This window comes from Rhagoletis zephyria, unplaced genomic scaffold (genome assembly GCF_001687245.7).
Source record: "Rhagoletis zephyria isolate East Lansing unplaced genomic scaffold, Rhagoletis_zephyria_1.1 Rzeph_scaffold_00256, whole genome shotgun sequence".
Taxonomy (NCBI): domain Eukaryota; kingdom Metazoa; phylum Arthropoda; class Insecta; order Diptera; family Tephritidae; genus Rhagoletis; species Rhagoletis zephyria.
Window position 1 is genome coordinate 236231 of NW_016157340.1, and position 14994 is coordinate 251224.

The following is a 14994-nucleotide window of genomic DNA, read 5'->3' on the forward strand; positions in this document are numbered from 1 at the left end:
ATTGTTTTCAATATTTTTACCACCTAAGATGAAGCTGAGATGGAGCTGCGGTGGGGCCACTCCGACTTATTCGGCTTAAGGGCTCACTGAAGTCTGCAGCGTCTGCTCACCAGGAGGTGGCGATGCAAGCGAGCGTCTGTGTTGGAGCAACCGGCTCGCTATATAAATGTGTATCCGGTTGAAAAACCATCCACCCCGTAATGGTTTTGCGCTGGGCTTGCGACCCGCCACGTAAAAAATATATCCAACGAAAAGACTAAACAAGCCTTGGATAACTGCATCCCCACACGTTGACGACCCCCGCAAACGAAACAAGGACTACGAATTACGGATATGCACCTGGAATGTGCGGACTCTCTTTAGGGAAGGTGTCTCTATCCAACTTCTAGATTTCATAGACATATACAAGGCTGACATCACCGCAGTACAGGCAAATGCGATGGACGGGGCATGGCTGTAAAAAATTTGCAGCATGCGACATCTATTACACCTGCCATGAAATGGCGCACAAATTTGGTGTGGGGTTTGTGGTTGGGCGGAGACTCCGACACTTGTCTCCAGGTTCACCCCTATCAGTGATCGAATTTCCACAATCCGCATAAAGACAAAATTTAACAACATTAACCTAATATGTGCGCACGCCCCAACAGAGGAGAGGGACGATGAGACCAAGGAGCATTTCTATGAGTGCCTAGGAGAAGCGTATGAGCGTTGCCCCCACCACGATGTTAAAATCGTACTTGGCGACTTTAAAGCCAGGGTAGGCAAAGACGACATATTTGGTCTAACAGTCGAAAAATTCAGCGTTCATGACATGTTGTGATAGATGGAAGATACGCTTCGAGCGTTCTTGACGTCCGCTCTATCCGAGGTGCCAACATCGACTCGGTGCACTACCTTCTTGCAGCTAAGGTCCGCATGCGCCTCTGTGCAATAAAAAATGTGCGTCAGGTAACGCGGCGAAAGTTTGACATCGCAAAGCTGCACTCACAACGGACCTCCGAAAAATTTAGCAATCGATCCTCAACCCTGTTTAATCAAGCAACTCCCCATCGCCTGTGCATAAATGAGCAGTGGGGCTCCATCTTGTTGGTTGTTGGTTATTACTAGGGCTCGGAATCTCATGCATTAAAAAATCTAAAAGATGTGCATATAATATACACGCAAAATTCAAAAATATGCGCTATAAGCAAGTAAAATATGCAATTAAAATATTTTCCTAATATTTTGTTGCCAGTACAATAAAAAAATAACACGTGTATTTTAACGAGAAAGTAACGAAAACAATTCGCTTCCAAATACAATACATATTTATTAGCGTGGGCCGAAAATCCGTTTTTTTTTGTAATTTTAATTTGTAATAGCAAAAATATAGTTCATTATGCTCTAAAAACAATCTGTGTGAAAGATGGCAATTTTGGGCCAATATCTTAGTCTCGCCCAAGTCCATCAAAGTAGAACGTGCTCAATAAAAATTAATAAATACATTAATTAATACAGTTTTTTTTTTACTAAAATTTCAAGTATCTTCGAAAGTATTAATCCTACATAATTTGGTGTAAGGACCTTTTTTTATAGGGAATCGAAGTAAGCTAAGAAAAAAAATTTTTTGCACTTGAACTTTGATGGACTTGGGCGATCCTAAGATATTGACCAAAAATTGTCATCTTTCACACAGATTGTTTTTAGAGCATAATTAACCATATTTTTGCTATTAACTATCAAAATTCTAAAAAAGCGGATTTTCGGTCCACCCTAATATCTATATATATAAAAATGGTGTGAAAAATGTATAGTAATTCATCAATTGAGAACGGTTGGGCCGATTTGGCAAATTTTTTTTTCAGTTGTTCGTAATTGCCAGGAGAAGGTTTTTAAGAAAGAAAATTTTGGGAAAACCCTCCGGTGGACCAGGGACCGATCTATTCGAAAAATCGTATTTATGGTCCGATTTGCTTAAAATTTGGTACCTAGGTAGCTTTTTGTCTAGATTAGCACATAGGATGCTTTTTTTCCGGGAAGTGGACCAGGGACCGATCTATTCGAAAAAATCGTATTTATCGTCCGATTTGCTTAAAATTTGGTGCATAGGTAGGTTTTTGCCCAGATTAGCATATATGCAGATTATGCAGTTGGTTCGTTGGTAGCCTTTTGCCTAGATTAAAGCATCGTTCACTCAAAATCGGTACGCGTTCCAGCAATTTCTGTACAGCAATTGTTGGAATGTATTAAAAAGTTGCAATGCAGATCGTAAGACAATAGATCTACCATTATGAGGTTTAAATTTCATAGTACTGGCTTTTTATTTGACAGTTTTATTCGCGTTGGAAGTTGCTGCTCAAAAAATAATGTTGAACAAATTCGTTGAAGATCCGACAATTTCGAGATCAAAAATCAAATTAAAATTAAATATACCAAAAACTTATAATTATCCTCCAAAAATCAATGAATAGATTCCTTCTGCTTAAACTAACGGGGTGAGCTAATCATTAAAAGACATCATTTCGCACAAGCTTAAGGATAAGGCTCTTTACCTGAATTAGGAAAAAACGGCTTATCAGAAGAAGATCGTGCGAGAGAATTGGAAAACGGTTATCCACAGTTTAGCGAATGCAAGATATGGCAAGATTTAAACCTTATCGAGTTATAATATATAAAATTCTGTTAGATTAAATACATTTTATAACAAAAACCGCACCCGTTTACATTACCCCAATGTTCACACGAAATGTGGTATTTTATAATAATGACTAATAAAACATGTTTAAAACTGGACTTTGGTCAACTCCCATGTTAAAAGTTTTAAGCTAAAACGAAACATGGTGATATCCTCTTACAACTAAATCTATAGAAGTTGACACAGTTGTCAAAAGGCTATGAAATGACAAGAGAATCGAGGCAGTCTCATTAAAACTCGATCAGACCCTAGAAATATGCTGGAAGGAGCGCTTGCACAAAGTGTTATTTCATTGTATCATTTACTTTGGACCTTTTGTAAAGTGTTGGTGGGTTTTTATGAAAACTAATTATTCACAGGTAACTTTAAATCGGTTTGAAGCCAATGATGTGATTAAAGTTCTGGAAGTCATCAATTTACGAATATGACCTATTTAAGTCAAATCGAAAAATACATGGTATTTATTTAAAACAAAATTAGTAGAGATGTGCGAGCCGTGGAAAAACATAAACTTAAGATAGTTTAGTAGAGCAAGTTGACTACACAAGTCTCTAGAACGGGTGTTCAGAAAATTTTTATCATTATCAAAGAAATTGTATCTTATTTATTTATCCAAGCAAAATATGAAACTCTCGCTAACATGTATCTATAACGGATTTTTTTTCTCTTTATTCTAACATATTAAATATTATTTTCTGAAAACCTATTAATAAGATATAACCCATTTCATGCGTACCGATTTTGAGTGAACGATGCTTTAGCATATAGGATTCATTTTTTCCGTTAAGTGGGTCAGAGACCGAACTATTCGAAACAGTCTCCGAGAAACAGTGGTCCGATTTGCTTGCAATTTAGCACGTAGGTAGCTTATTGGCTGGGTTAACATATATGATATTTTTTCTGATAGGTGGACCAGAACCGATCAATTCCAAAAAATCTTCAATCGAATCGAGTCATTATTTTACAGTTCGAAAGATGTTTGGCTGAAGGCGCCGCAAACATGCGGGTATTGGCTATTTAACAATACTTATGCACAGGCCAACAAAAATGGAAACAAATTTTATGCAGCAATGTTAACGCTATTTTTGACAGATTTTTTTATGCTGATTACGGATCCGTAAGCAAAAAGTTACCATCAGCTCTAGATTTTAAGAAAAAACGAGGTCACATTGTCAAAAAATCGAGTTTTTTGCAATATTTGAGAAGCTTTAGCAAAGAAACAAAGGGGGTAGAACCTTCCACTTAGGCTTTGATTAAAGCAAGTTCCCGCACCTTTGCTTGATGGTCACTTAGGGCTGGTTTCTCCAACTCAACTTAACTCAGTTTAGCCACTTTTGGACTTAAGTCAAAAGTTAGCCTACGTTTTACACAGCTTATTCTTGACTGGGTCGAAAAAATTGGCTTAATTAAGTTGAGTTGGAGAAACCAGCCCTTATAGTCATTTGTTGAACAGGAATAACTGATTTCGGGAAGTTTGAGTTCCTACCGCAATCAAGCAAAAGGTGATAGAACCTTCCACGTAGGCTTAAATTAAAGCTAGAACTACAGACTACCATCCCTGAAAGTACTATTCCTGCACCTTGCCCTAATGGTCACCTATTCTCATTTACTTTTTATCGTCAAAAATGGTGTAAAAATCAGTGTTAGCTGTTAAATAAATGACTATAGGTAAACTCAGGGTCAAGGTGCAGGAATGGTATTTTTAGGGATTGAAGTCAGAAGTCCAAGCCTTAATTTAAGCCTAAGTGGAAGGTTCTATCACCTTTTGTTTCATTGCTAGACCTTCTCAAATATTGCAAAAAACGCGATTTTTTTTACACTTTCACCACATTTTTCTCAAAATCTGGAGCTGATGGAAACATTAAAACCAGCTTCAACATTTGCCGCATCGAAATCGGTGTTGCCCTGTGTTACTTACACTAATTATATAAAGAGAAGCTCCTTCTTTTTATAAGAGGTGATCTCGCGAACGGCTGTACCGATTTTTTTAAATTTTGGACACCTACTGCAGACTTTGGATATATTAAGGGAGCGTGGCATCACCTATGAATATCGAATTTTTCATACCGTATATCTCTGAAAGTATTTGTGGTAATGTCCTGGAAATTGGTATAGAGATTTTGGGGCTACTGGAAAAGGGAAGTGGTGCTTGAAACTTTTACCTATCTATAAATATATACACCCAGAATACAGTGTTGCACTTTTTGTTTATTGTTAAATAAAAAATTTTAAATAATGAAAATCAATAATTATATCATTCTATCTTGAAGTGACAAGAATTACTGACATTTGAGTAAAAACATTGTTGGAATCTATTAAATTTTGACAAAGTTATGGGCATTTTAAAAAAACATTCTCACTGTCAATTCGAATAATCGATTTTTGCCTGAAAAACAAAATCGCGTTTAATTCGGCCGAAAAATTTTTCCGAGCCAAAAGAAAAAATACGTGTCTCATTATTTGGACCAACAAACAATGTATTTGAGTTTGGTCGAAATTAAAAATCATGCTCGTACCTGACCGGTTGTCTGCAAATGGAAAGCATCTCAAAAACAAAATTTTTCCAAGCACTCAAGCAGTATTGCCCATTGTGCTTAAGGCCAAGAGACAGGATTTAGAGGAAACGGATATGTAGGTGGGGTGGGAATTCATTGCTCCTCTGCAAACTTACCAGGCTCCTTTATGCATTTTAGCAGTTTGTTGAGGGAAAGAGAATGTACCTCGTCCATTCTCAGTAATCCGACCCAAAAAGGTACCGTCGGAGTTTGGCGTAGGCCAGACAGCGGCAAATGTTCTGTACTATCCTTGTCCTCCGAACACGATGTACACAGTGGATCGTCGATGATGCATATGGTGACCATATGTCGGGCCCCATGGATTGTGCCCCGTGATCAGTCCTATCAGGGCTCGTAGATCACTCATGTTTTGTCTGAGAAGTAATTTTGCTACCACCTTGTCAGGCCTTTTCAAGAAACACTGGGTTATATTGCAGGTGTCAATAGTGCACCCGATCGTTCCCGCCATGCTTGGCCCTAAAATTGGCTCTGGTCAAATTGGGCGTTCCAGGGAAACGCAGTTCGCCAATTCATCAGCCAGTTCATTACAAGTTCAAGCTCATTCCATCTTGTAACGGATTTTAGCCCCAACTTACATTCCCGGACTAACTCTGAAGAGGCGCGAGCGGTTTTCAGGGCCCTTAGAGCAGCTTGGCTGTCACTGCAGATCGTGATTTTATGTTCGCGCCACCTTTCGCCAATTATTCAGTCCGCCACTTTCAGTGTTGCAAAGACTTCCGATTGAAATACCGTTGCCATTGTACCCAAAGTGGTAAAGCATCTAAAGTTACCGTCCAGATGCCATCCAGCTCCAGTGCCGTTTTCAGTCTTTGAGCCGTCGGTATAGAAAGTTTTCACCGAGCTTCCCAAAAGAGTGTCTGGATCTCTCCATTGTTCCCTTGTAGGAAATCTTACAAAGGAGACTCCACGTATCAATTTGTCATTTGGTACCAAAAGCAAAGGATATTGCTCCGACAACCTTCTGAACAAATCTCTAGGTGTGTATAGAGGCATTTCATATCACCGCGGCCATCTCTGTGCGCGACCTCTCAGGATTGGGATGAAAGTTGAAAAGATTGAAGGTCTAGGTGACATGATATGACGTAGGGTTGCCTATTTACACGGGACTTAAAATTTAAGAAAACGTCATACATACCTATCTTTAAAGTGTTATATCTTGGAAACCTTATAACGAAACTTAATGATAAAAAATGTATTTCTTCCGTCTTATTATGGGCATTTTTTACATTAATATGCGACGTATAAAAAACAAAAAAAAATTAAGTAAACATTTTTCTTTTTGATTACAGCATTTTTAAAAATTTTTATTTTTACATAAAAACATTGTCTATAATGTCAACTTCAAGTAATACATATGTCTATTTATCATATTGCTCGAGCGTTAGACGTTCTAGAGTCCATACGCATAAGTAGCCCATTACGCCCATTTGGGTACTTAAAGTTCACATTATAGACAATATTTTTATGTAAAAATAAAAATAAAAAAAAAATGCTATAATCAAAAAAAAAATCTAAAAGAAAAATGTTTACGTAATTTTTTTGTTTTTTTTTTTATACGTTGGACGTTAATGTAAAAAATGTACAATTAAAGCCCATAATAAGACGGAAGAAATACATTTTTTATCATTAAGTTTAAAGATAGGTATGTATGACATTTTCTTAAAATTTAAGTCTCGTGTAAATAGGCAACCCTACGTCATATCGGCAAAATATGCTGCACGTATATTCATGTCACCTAGACCTTCAATCTCTTCAACTTTCATCCAAATCGTGAGAGGTCGCGCACAGCGGTGGCCGCGGTGACATGAAATGCCTCTATAGCACTAATGGGCACTGCCTTGCCCGCGGGCAAAGCTCTTGTAAGCTTACCATATATTTTGTATAGGCGCGAGCAGAGTAAAACCTCTCTCTGGCCAACGCTGTTCTATAGTAACTTTTCCAATAAAGAATCGCAGCGAGAGCGTAAAATCAAAATAGAGCGTAAAATTGAGAAGAGAAAAATATCAGAAAAATTTATTGAACACAAAACTAGCAAAAACTTGCAAGTGAACAGTTGTTGCACTGTTTTGGCACATTTTTGCNAAGATAGGTATGTATGACATTTTCTTAAAATTTAAGTCTCGTGTAAATAGGCAACCCTACGTCATATCGGCAAAATATGCTGCACGTATATTCATGTCACCTAGACCTTCAATCTCTTCAACTTTCATCCAAATNAATTGTACATTTTTTACATTAATATGCGACGTATAAAAAACAAAAAAAAATTAAGTAAACATTTTTCTTTTTGATTACAGCATTTTTAAAAATTTTTATTTTTACATAAAAACATTGTCTATAATGTCAACTTCAAGTAATACATATGTCTATTTATCATATTGCTCGAGCGTTAGACGTTCTAGAGTCCATACGCATAAGTAGCCCATTACGCCCATTTGGGTACTTAAAGTTCACATTATAGACAATATTTTTATGTAAAAATAAAAATAAAAAAAAAATGCTATAATCAAAAAAAAAATCTAAAAGAAAAATGTTTACGTAATTTTTTTGTTTTTTTTTTTATACGTTGGACGTTAATGTAAAAAATGTACAATTAAAGCCCATAATAAGACGGAAGAAATACATTTTTTATCATTAAGTTTAAAGATAGGTATGTATGACATTTTCTTAAAATTTAAGTCTCGTGTAAATAGGCAACCCTACGTCATATCGGCAAAATATGCTGCACGTATATTCATGTCACCTAGACCTTCAATCTCTTCAACTTTCATCCAAATCGTGAGAGGTCGCGCACAGCGGTGGCCGCGGTGACATGAAATGCCTCTATAGCACTAATGGGCACTGCCTTGCCCGCGGGCAAAGCTCTTGTAAGCTTACCATATATTTTGTATAGGCGCGAGCAGAGTAAAACCTCTCTCTGGCCAACGCTGTTCTATAGTAACTTTTCCAATAAAGAATCGCAGCGAGAGCGTAAAATCAAAATAGAGCGTAAAATTGAGAAGAGAAAACTAACAGAAAAAGTTATTGAACACAAAACTAGCAAAAACTTGCAAGTGAACAGTTGTTGCACTGTTTTGGCACATTTTTGCAATTTATAAATCAGTTTTAAACTCTTTCCTTTACACACAAGCACTTACACTGCCCAGTACATCATTCATATTTTGATTTCCACTCATTTTACTGTTATTTACGCTTAACCAATTCAAAAAATGGCGGCTTTTGACATTTACCGCCCTATTCCCACAACACTGACAAAATTTATTGTATGACTATTGTCACAATTACTGCGCCTAAAACACAATATAAACATTGTTTCGCCGTTGTCACTTACTCAGTAGGTCATAACAATATAACCGACAATTGTCATACGACAGCTTAAAATAAATTTTCGGCATAGTATTAGGCGCAGTAGTAAAGGCAATAGTCAGCCGCTGAGTTTTGTCAGTGGTGTGGGAATAGGGCGGATATTCTCGTTCTTCTTCTGCNAAATGCCTCTATAGCACTAATGGGCACTGCCTTGCCCGCGAGCAAAGCTCTTGTAAGCTTACCATATATTTTGTATAGGCGCGAGCAGAGTAAAACCTCTCTCTGGCCAACGCTGTTCTATAGTAACTTTTCCAATAAAGAATCGCAGCGAGAGCGTAAAATCAAAATAGAGCGTAAAATTGAGAAGAGAAAACTAACAGAAAAAGTTATTGAACACAAAACTAGCAAAAACTTGCAAGTGAACAGTTGTTGCACTGTTTTGGCACATTTTTGCAATTTATAAATCAGTTTTAAACTCTTTCCTTTACACACAAGCACTTACACTGCCCAGTACATCATTCATATTTTGATTTCCACTCATTTTACTGTTATTTACGCTTAACCAATTCAAAAAATGGCGGCTTTTGACATTTATTCTCGTTCTTCTTCTGCTAGGTAATTTCTGCTAGTAAAAATTTCACTAGCAATAATTTGCAGTTCTCCCGTGTTATTATGCTCTCGATTAAGTGCCCTCTTGCAAATTTTGTGTTATTATACACTTCGAGTATAATTTAGTACCGAGTACAATTTAGTACTGACTATACTTACTATACACACCTTCTGTGCCCGGAACTCCGATCGTCGTGCTACAGACCAAAAGAGTGCAGTCGGCACATCGTTTTCATTGCCTCCTCTTGGATCGCTAAATCCAGAGGCGGAAAATTCAACAGGGCATTAAGAGCCGGTAACGACGTTGAACTCATGGTGCCCGTATTGCCTATACACACGCTCCTTTGTAGCCTGTTTAACACAGATACCGTAGTTTTAACCGTGGTTCTGCGCCACCATACTGCAGAAGAGTACGTGACGATTTTCCTGACTAGAGATATGTACATTAGACTGCATCACCAAAAAAAGTTGCGGCTTTTCCGCCAGGATGACTAAATTTATTATATTTTAAGACGTCCACCAAAATATTTCGTAAAAATATTAAGATCTAAGTGAGCTGGCCCGATTTGAAAATACCTCCAAAAATGAAGTTTTTTATGAATAAAAATAGTTTCTTAAAGAACATTTTTTAAAAAGTTCCCTCAGAAGACAAATTGGAATAAGCTTAAAAAATCTGCATAAAAATATTTAAAAATCTTTTCAATGGAATCGTAAGAATGAGATTTTTGATGCTGTTTTTTTACTTTTTTCAAAGATTGATTTACGAAAAACTTGAATAACTGGACCAAAAATTTTCTGATTTAGACTTATGGGATCTCAGTAGAAAGGTATTTTCACACCGTTTTTATTTCTGGCCAAAAACAGCGTCATTCGTGTCCCATCTTTTTTTTCGAATACCAAAGATCTTAATTCAACTTTGAATGAGGTTCGTTTCTCCTACCTTTCTCTTCCATCCTTTGAGTAAGTTTATTAGCAAATAAATGAAAAGGGTGAGAAAGTACCTTTCCAATGACACCTCTTAAGTCTAAATCGGAAGAGTTTAGGTTCAGTTATTCAAGTTTTTCTTATACCAATCTTTGAAAAATGCTAAAAACAGCATCATTACGATTCCGTTAAAATTTTTTTAAATTTTTTTTTTAATATTTTTATGCAAATATTTTAAGCTTAAGCCGTTTTGTCATTTGAGGGGATTTTTTCAAAGGAAATCTTTAAGAAACTATTTTTATTCATAAAAAAAAACATTTTTGGAGGTATTTTCAAATCGGTCTAGCTCACTTAAGTCTTAATATTTTCCGAAATATTTTGGTGGACGTCTTAAAACATAGTAGATTTTATAATTCCAATGGAAAAATAGTACCGATTTTTTTTTGTATGGGGAGTGATGCAGTCTAATGTACATAAATACAAAATACCATAGCCGGTCTGAGACCCCACTGTCCGAAAACCTACAGCGTTCGATTTACTTTCAGCTCGACGTGAATTCTCCATGTCAGCTTCGTATCTAGAGTTACTTCACATCCACGAAAGGACTTAGGTTTACACCTCTAAGCACTGGAAGGTTGAGACCTTCCAATTTTCTTTTCCGCGTAAACAAGACTAGGGTTGTCTTGCTGGAATTGACAGCAAGACCCCTGAAAGTGCACCATTCATCAATATTAATCAGGATTCTCTGTGTCTTAACACAAACTTCCTTGAGAGATTTACCTGATGGCAGTTCAAAAACATCATCCGCGTAAGCTTGGTTGTGAACGAAATCTGGCATTTCCGTTGGTAGGGAGTCCACTACCAAACACCAAAAGAGAGGTGAGAGCACTACACCCTGAGGGCATCCTCTCCCAACCTCTGCCATGGTCCAAAAACCAACTGGTTGGCAACGGAAAAGAGTTCGAGAATAGATGAATCATCGCCTATCCTGTCCCGCTTCCCCGTTGTCGTTTCGGGTGCAGAGTCAGAGACCGATGGATTTTGAGTACTCACCTTGGATATAGCCGCATATTTCTTCTCATTTGGCCTCCTCCTCTTCAACTGCCTTGCGGTCAGCTTTTCACTCGTTTGAGGATCACCAGTACAGGATTTCTCCGTACCGGTACTCTCCTGCTTTGGACCAGGTTTAACTGTTGTTGCTTCCATCTCTGATACCAGTGTCCGTCTTGAAGAAGGAGAAGGACCATCTAGCATCTCCACATCTGTCACAACCTTGGTTGCTTCAGAAAGTATCGATGGTAGTTCGCCCTCCACCTCATTCAGAAGTAGGCTCTGCATTGACAGTGTCAATGTGCCGTCTTCCACCAGTAGCTTGGTTCCACCGATACCCTTGCTGCCAGTCTCGGTCATAGCGCGGTGAGCTTTGAGCCTGCACATCCGATGCCCATGCTTGCTGGTTTGAAACTTTCAAATATGTGGCAACCTCCACAAAAATATTTTCGGCTACAAGCCTTTTAAACCTCTTTCTTTTGGCAACCGTATTGCAATATTTCCTTTATCCTATCAATTTACTGGAATTTTAAAACAGGTGGCAACTCTCTATGTTTTTTCTTTCTAGATTTTAGATAGACCTCAAGCAATACATCGGTGAAATCGGTGCATTCAATTTCATGCATTAGTTTTCGAGTGATGCGCGTACAAACATACAGACAGACAGACAAAAATTCTGAAGATTGTTGATTTGGCTTCTATTTCTCTATTAAAGTCCCCCCGTTTTAATTTTCCTTTAGTATATTTTATGTAGAGACATCGGCCTGTTACAATTTTATTGTATGTATNCGGACAGACAAAAATTCTTAAGATTGTTGATTTGGCTTCTATTTCTCTATTAAAGTCCCCCCGTTTTAATTTTCCTTCAGTATATTTTATGTAGAGACATCGGCCTGTTACAATTTTATTGTATGTATGTATAGATGGTTTCCACAAAGTTTAATGTACTAATTTATTTTATTTGATATTTTTATTACACGCAGGCATCCACTCCCAGTGAACTTATCCATTCGTCCTATACATATCGAACAAAACCCCGAATCGGACAGCATGTAAGCCACATATCTTCAAAAGTGACTAATTTCTATAATCTTAAGAATCATCTCTCGAATTTTATGAATAGAAAACCTTCGACGCCGTCAGCACCAGCGACGACAAAGAAACCGCGAAAGCCGAACGTTTTCATTGATGACGAGAAGTACGCGATGGCCAAAACACTTGTCGCTCAGAATGCATCGACAATGGAAATTGCGCGTTCTCTTAATGTTTCACAGATGACAGCTTGGAAGGTGCGGGATGCCATTGTAAAAGGCTTGCCCTTGTCGTATCGCAACAAAAGAGATGGGCGCAGTGCCTCAAATGGCTCGAGTATAAGTGGTGAAACGCCCACGAGCGCTGTACCGGAAAGTGTAGAGTCACAGATGGCTCATCAGCTTCTATTGCAACAGCAGTTACAACAAGAGCAGTACCGGCAGGAACAATTACAACTGCAGAAACTGCAGCAACAACAAACACAGCAAAAACGATTGCAACAACAGCAACAGCTGCAACAACAACAACAGCAAGAGCGCATGCGTCTACTACAAAGACAACAACAATTAAAAGCACAACAAAATATTCAAAAGCAGCATCAGTTACACGATCAGTTGCAGCGTCCGCAACAACAGCCAGAAAAGGCTCGCAACGGACAGCACTACGCAGCGTCACAATCATCTTCGCCGCCAAGGTACGAACAGTCTGCTACCAGCGCCATCGCTGCAGCACCGGTAAAATTTATACATCCTCGCCGTCGTTTGAAAGCGGCCGAACGGGAACAGCGAGACAAGGAAATCACTCGAGAGATACTCGAACTCATACGTGAAGATAGTAACATTCAGTATTGGAAGGTATCTGCGCGACTAGCCGAAAAAGGCTTTCCCATTTCGCCCTCTTCGGTGTGTCAAAAACTCAAATCTATGGGCATACATCGACGATGGAAGCCCGGCGATAAACCACCAATGATGGTAGACATCGAGCAGTTGAAAGCGGTTAATGCTATAGTCGGCAATCTGGTCAACGCGCCAAACTCTGCCGAAGAAGGCTATGATCATCAATTCGAAATGGGGGGCGCACATTTTCTTAGTGCCTTTACTCGATAAATCATAAGCAAAGGGGTAGACAAGACGAAGAGCATACATCTATACATACATATGTATACATTGTCGAAAATAATGATTTCATAAAAATGTGTATTGACTAAACAAAGATTGCATACATACATATGTATGTATGTACATACTGTGTACATGTACATAAGAGTATAAATGCATGTATGCGCAAACAAAATGAACAGTATATTTGGGAGGCAACATGCAGTATACGAATGTTTAAAATATACATAACGTGAGATATAAGAGTTATTCAAGTAACTATCAAGTATTCCCTTTTTAATTGGTGTCTTATAAAATGGCACAAGTATATGTAGTATGGTTTATATTACAGGTATTTATAATATAAAATTTTAAGTTCATATATTCAGTATTTGCAGGAATTATACAAATTTTAAGTTATTAGTATTATGTGAGTCAATAAAAAGCTACATACATATATTATCAAAAGCAAAACTCCTAATGGATAAAACATTCCAAATTTTTACCCATACGAAAAAAAGAAAAAGCCATTAAATGGTAGACAGCTTCCATTTCAGATATACAGCTATTCGCATACGTAAATATTATTCCACATAAAACTCTGTTTTTGCACACGTGCAGCGAATTATACACATACACCTGCGTTCAACTAATTAGCACCGAAATTCAAAATAATATTGTTTGCAACTTATGTTTATTTATTTATTTTTAATAACGCAGGTGTATATACATACTATGTATTTATTTTATTCTTGTAAGCCAGAAAACAATGTCCATCGAAGTATTGAAGCTTAAAGTAAGTAATTAGAGTTCTATCTATATACTAAGAATGCACATGAAAGACTAGCTTGATCAAAACGTAAAGACATTAGAAGACCCCAATAGCTAATACTTTTTCCAGATATTAATTGTATTAGTTTTATTATAAATATTTAAAATGCTTTATTTGTAGGGCCTATTTCAACTTCATATTTCTAGATATATATTTACATATATAATAATGGCTTAATATATGTAATTGTTAAAATTCTTACAGCAGCTTACTTTACAAATGGTACGGGTTTAAGAAAAAACTAAATTTTTACTTTTTTAAAATACACCATAATTTTTTTTTCACTTCCTCGGAAATTTAGTCTACACCTACACATCTCAAACATTTTCTGAATATATGAAGGATTTGTGTTCCAAAATTTTACCGAACTTTGCCAAATTCAAAATTCATTGTCTTCCACTAAACGTATCATTGTAATTTTTTAAGGCTGAGATATTTACTAGAAACCTGCGTACACTTGGTATTTTAATTTACAAATGTAAAAATAATATATAATTTCCACTACACTTTTATCTGAAACACCTGTTTTTAACCGACTTCAAAAAAGGCATAAGGTTATCAATTCATCAGAATGTTTTTAACTTTTCTTTATCAGAAATGTGGTACCACAAGGGTGGTCCCATACTAATTAGGTTTAGTTCCGTTCATTGCGTCATGAAGAAAAAACTGTACTCCTAAATTTTTATATGAGCATGCTTAGCAGTGTTTTAAATAATTAATATAACAAACATTCATATCTATAAAGTATAGAAAAGGAAAGTAATAGTAAGTGCGTAATTGTTTAAGATANACTTGGTATTTTAATTTACAAATGTAAAAATAATATATAATTTCCACTACACTTTTATCTGAAACACCTGTTTTTAACCGACTTCAAAAAAGGCATAAGGT

General features: G+C 36.9%; 1 protein-coding gene across 1 annotated transcript in view; it reads left to right on the top strand.

Annotated features, from left to right (window-relative positions):
- The window catches only part of LOC108358443 (uncharacterized), a 216119-nt gene extending 202629 nt beyond the window's left edge, over positions 1-13490 (top strand). Inside the window, exons 8-9 of the mRNA XM_017609773.1 lie at positions 12126-12194; positions 12266-13490. Coding sequence (XP_017465262.1) covers positions 12126-12194; positions 12266-13280 — 1084 coding nt within the window. The 3' untranslated portion in view covers positions 13281-13490. The remainder of the gene's footprint in view (positions 1-12125; positions 12195-12265) is intronic.
- Positions 13491-14994: the final 1504 nt, after the last annotated feature.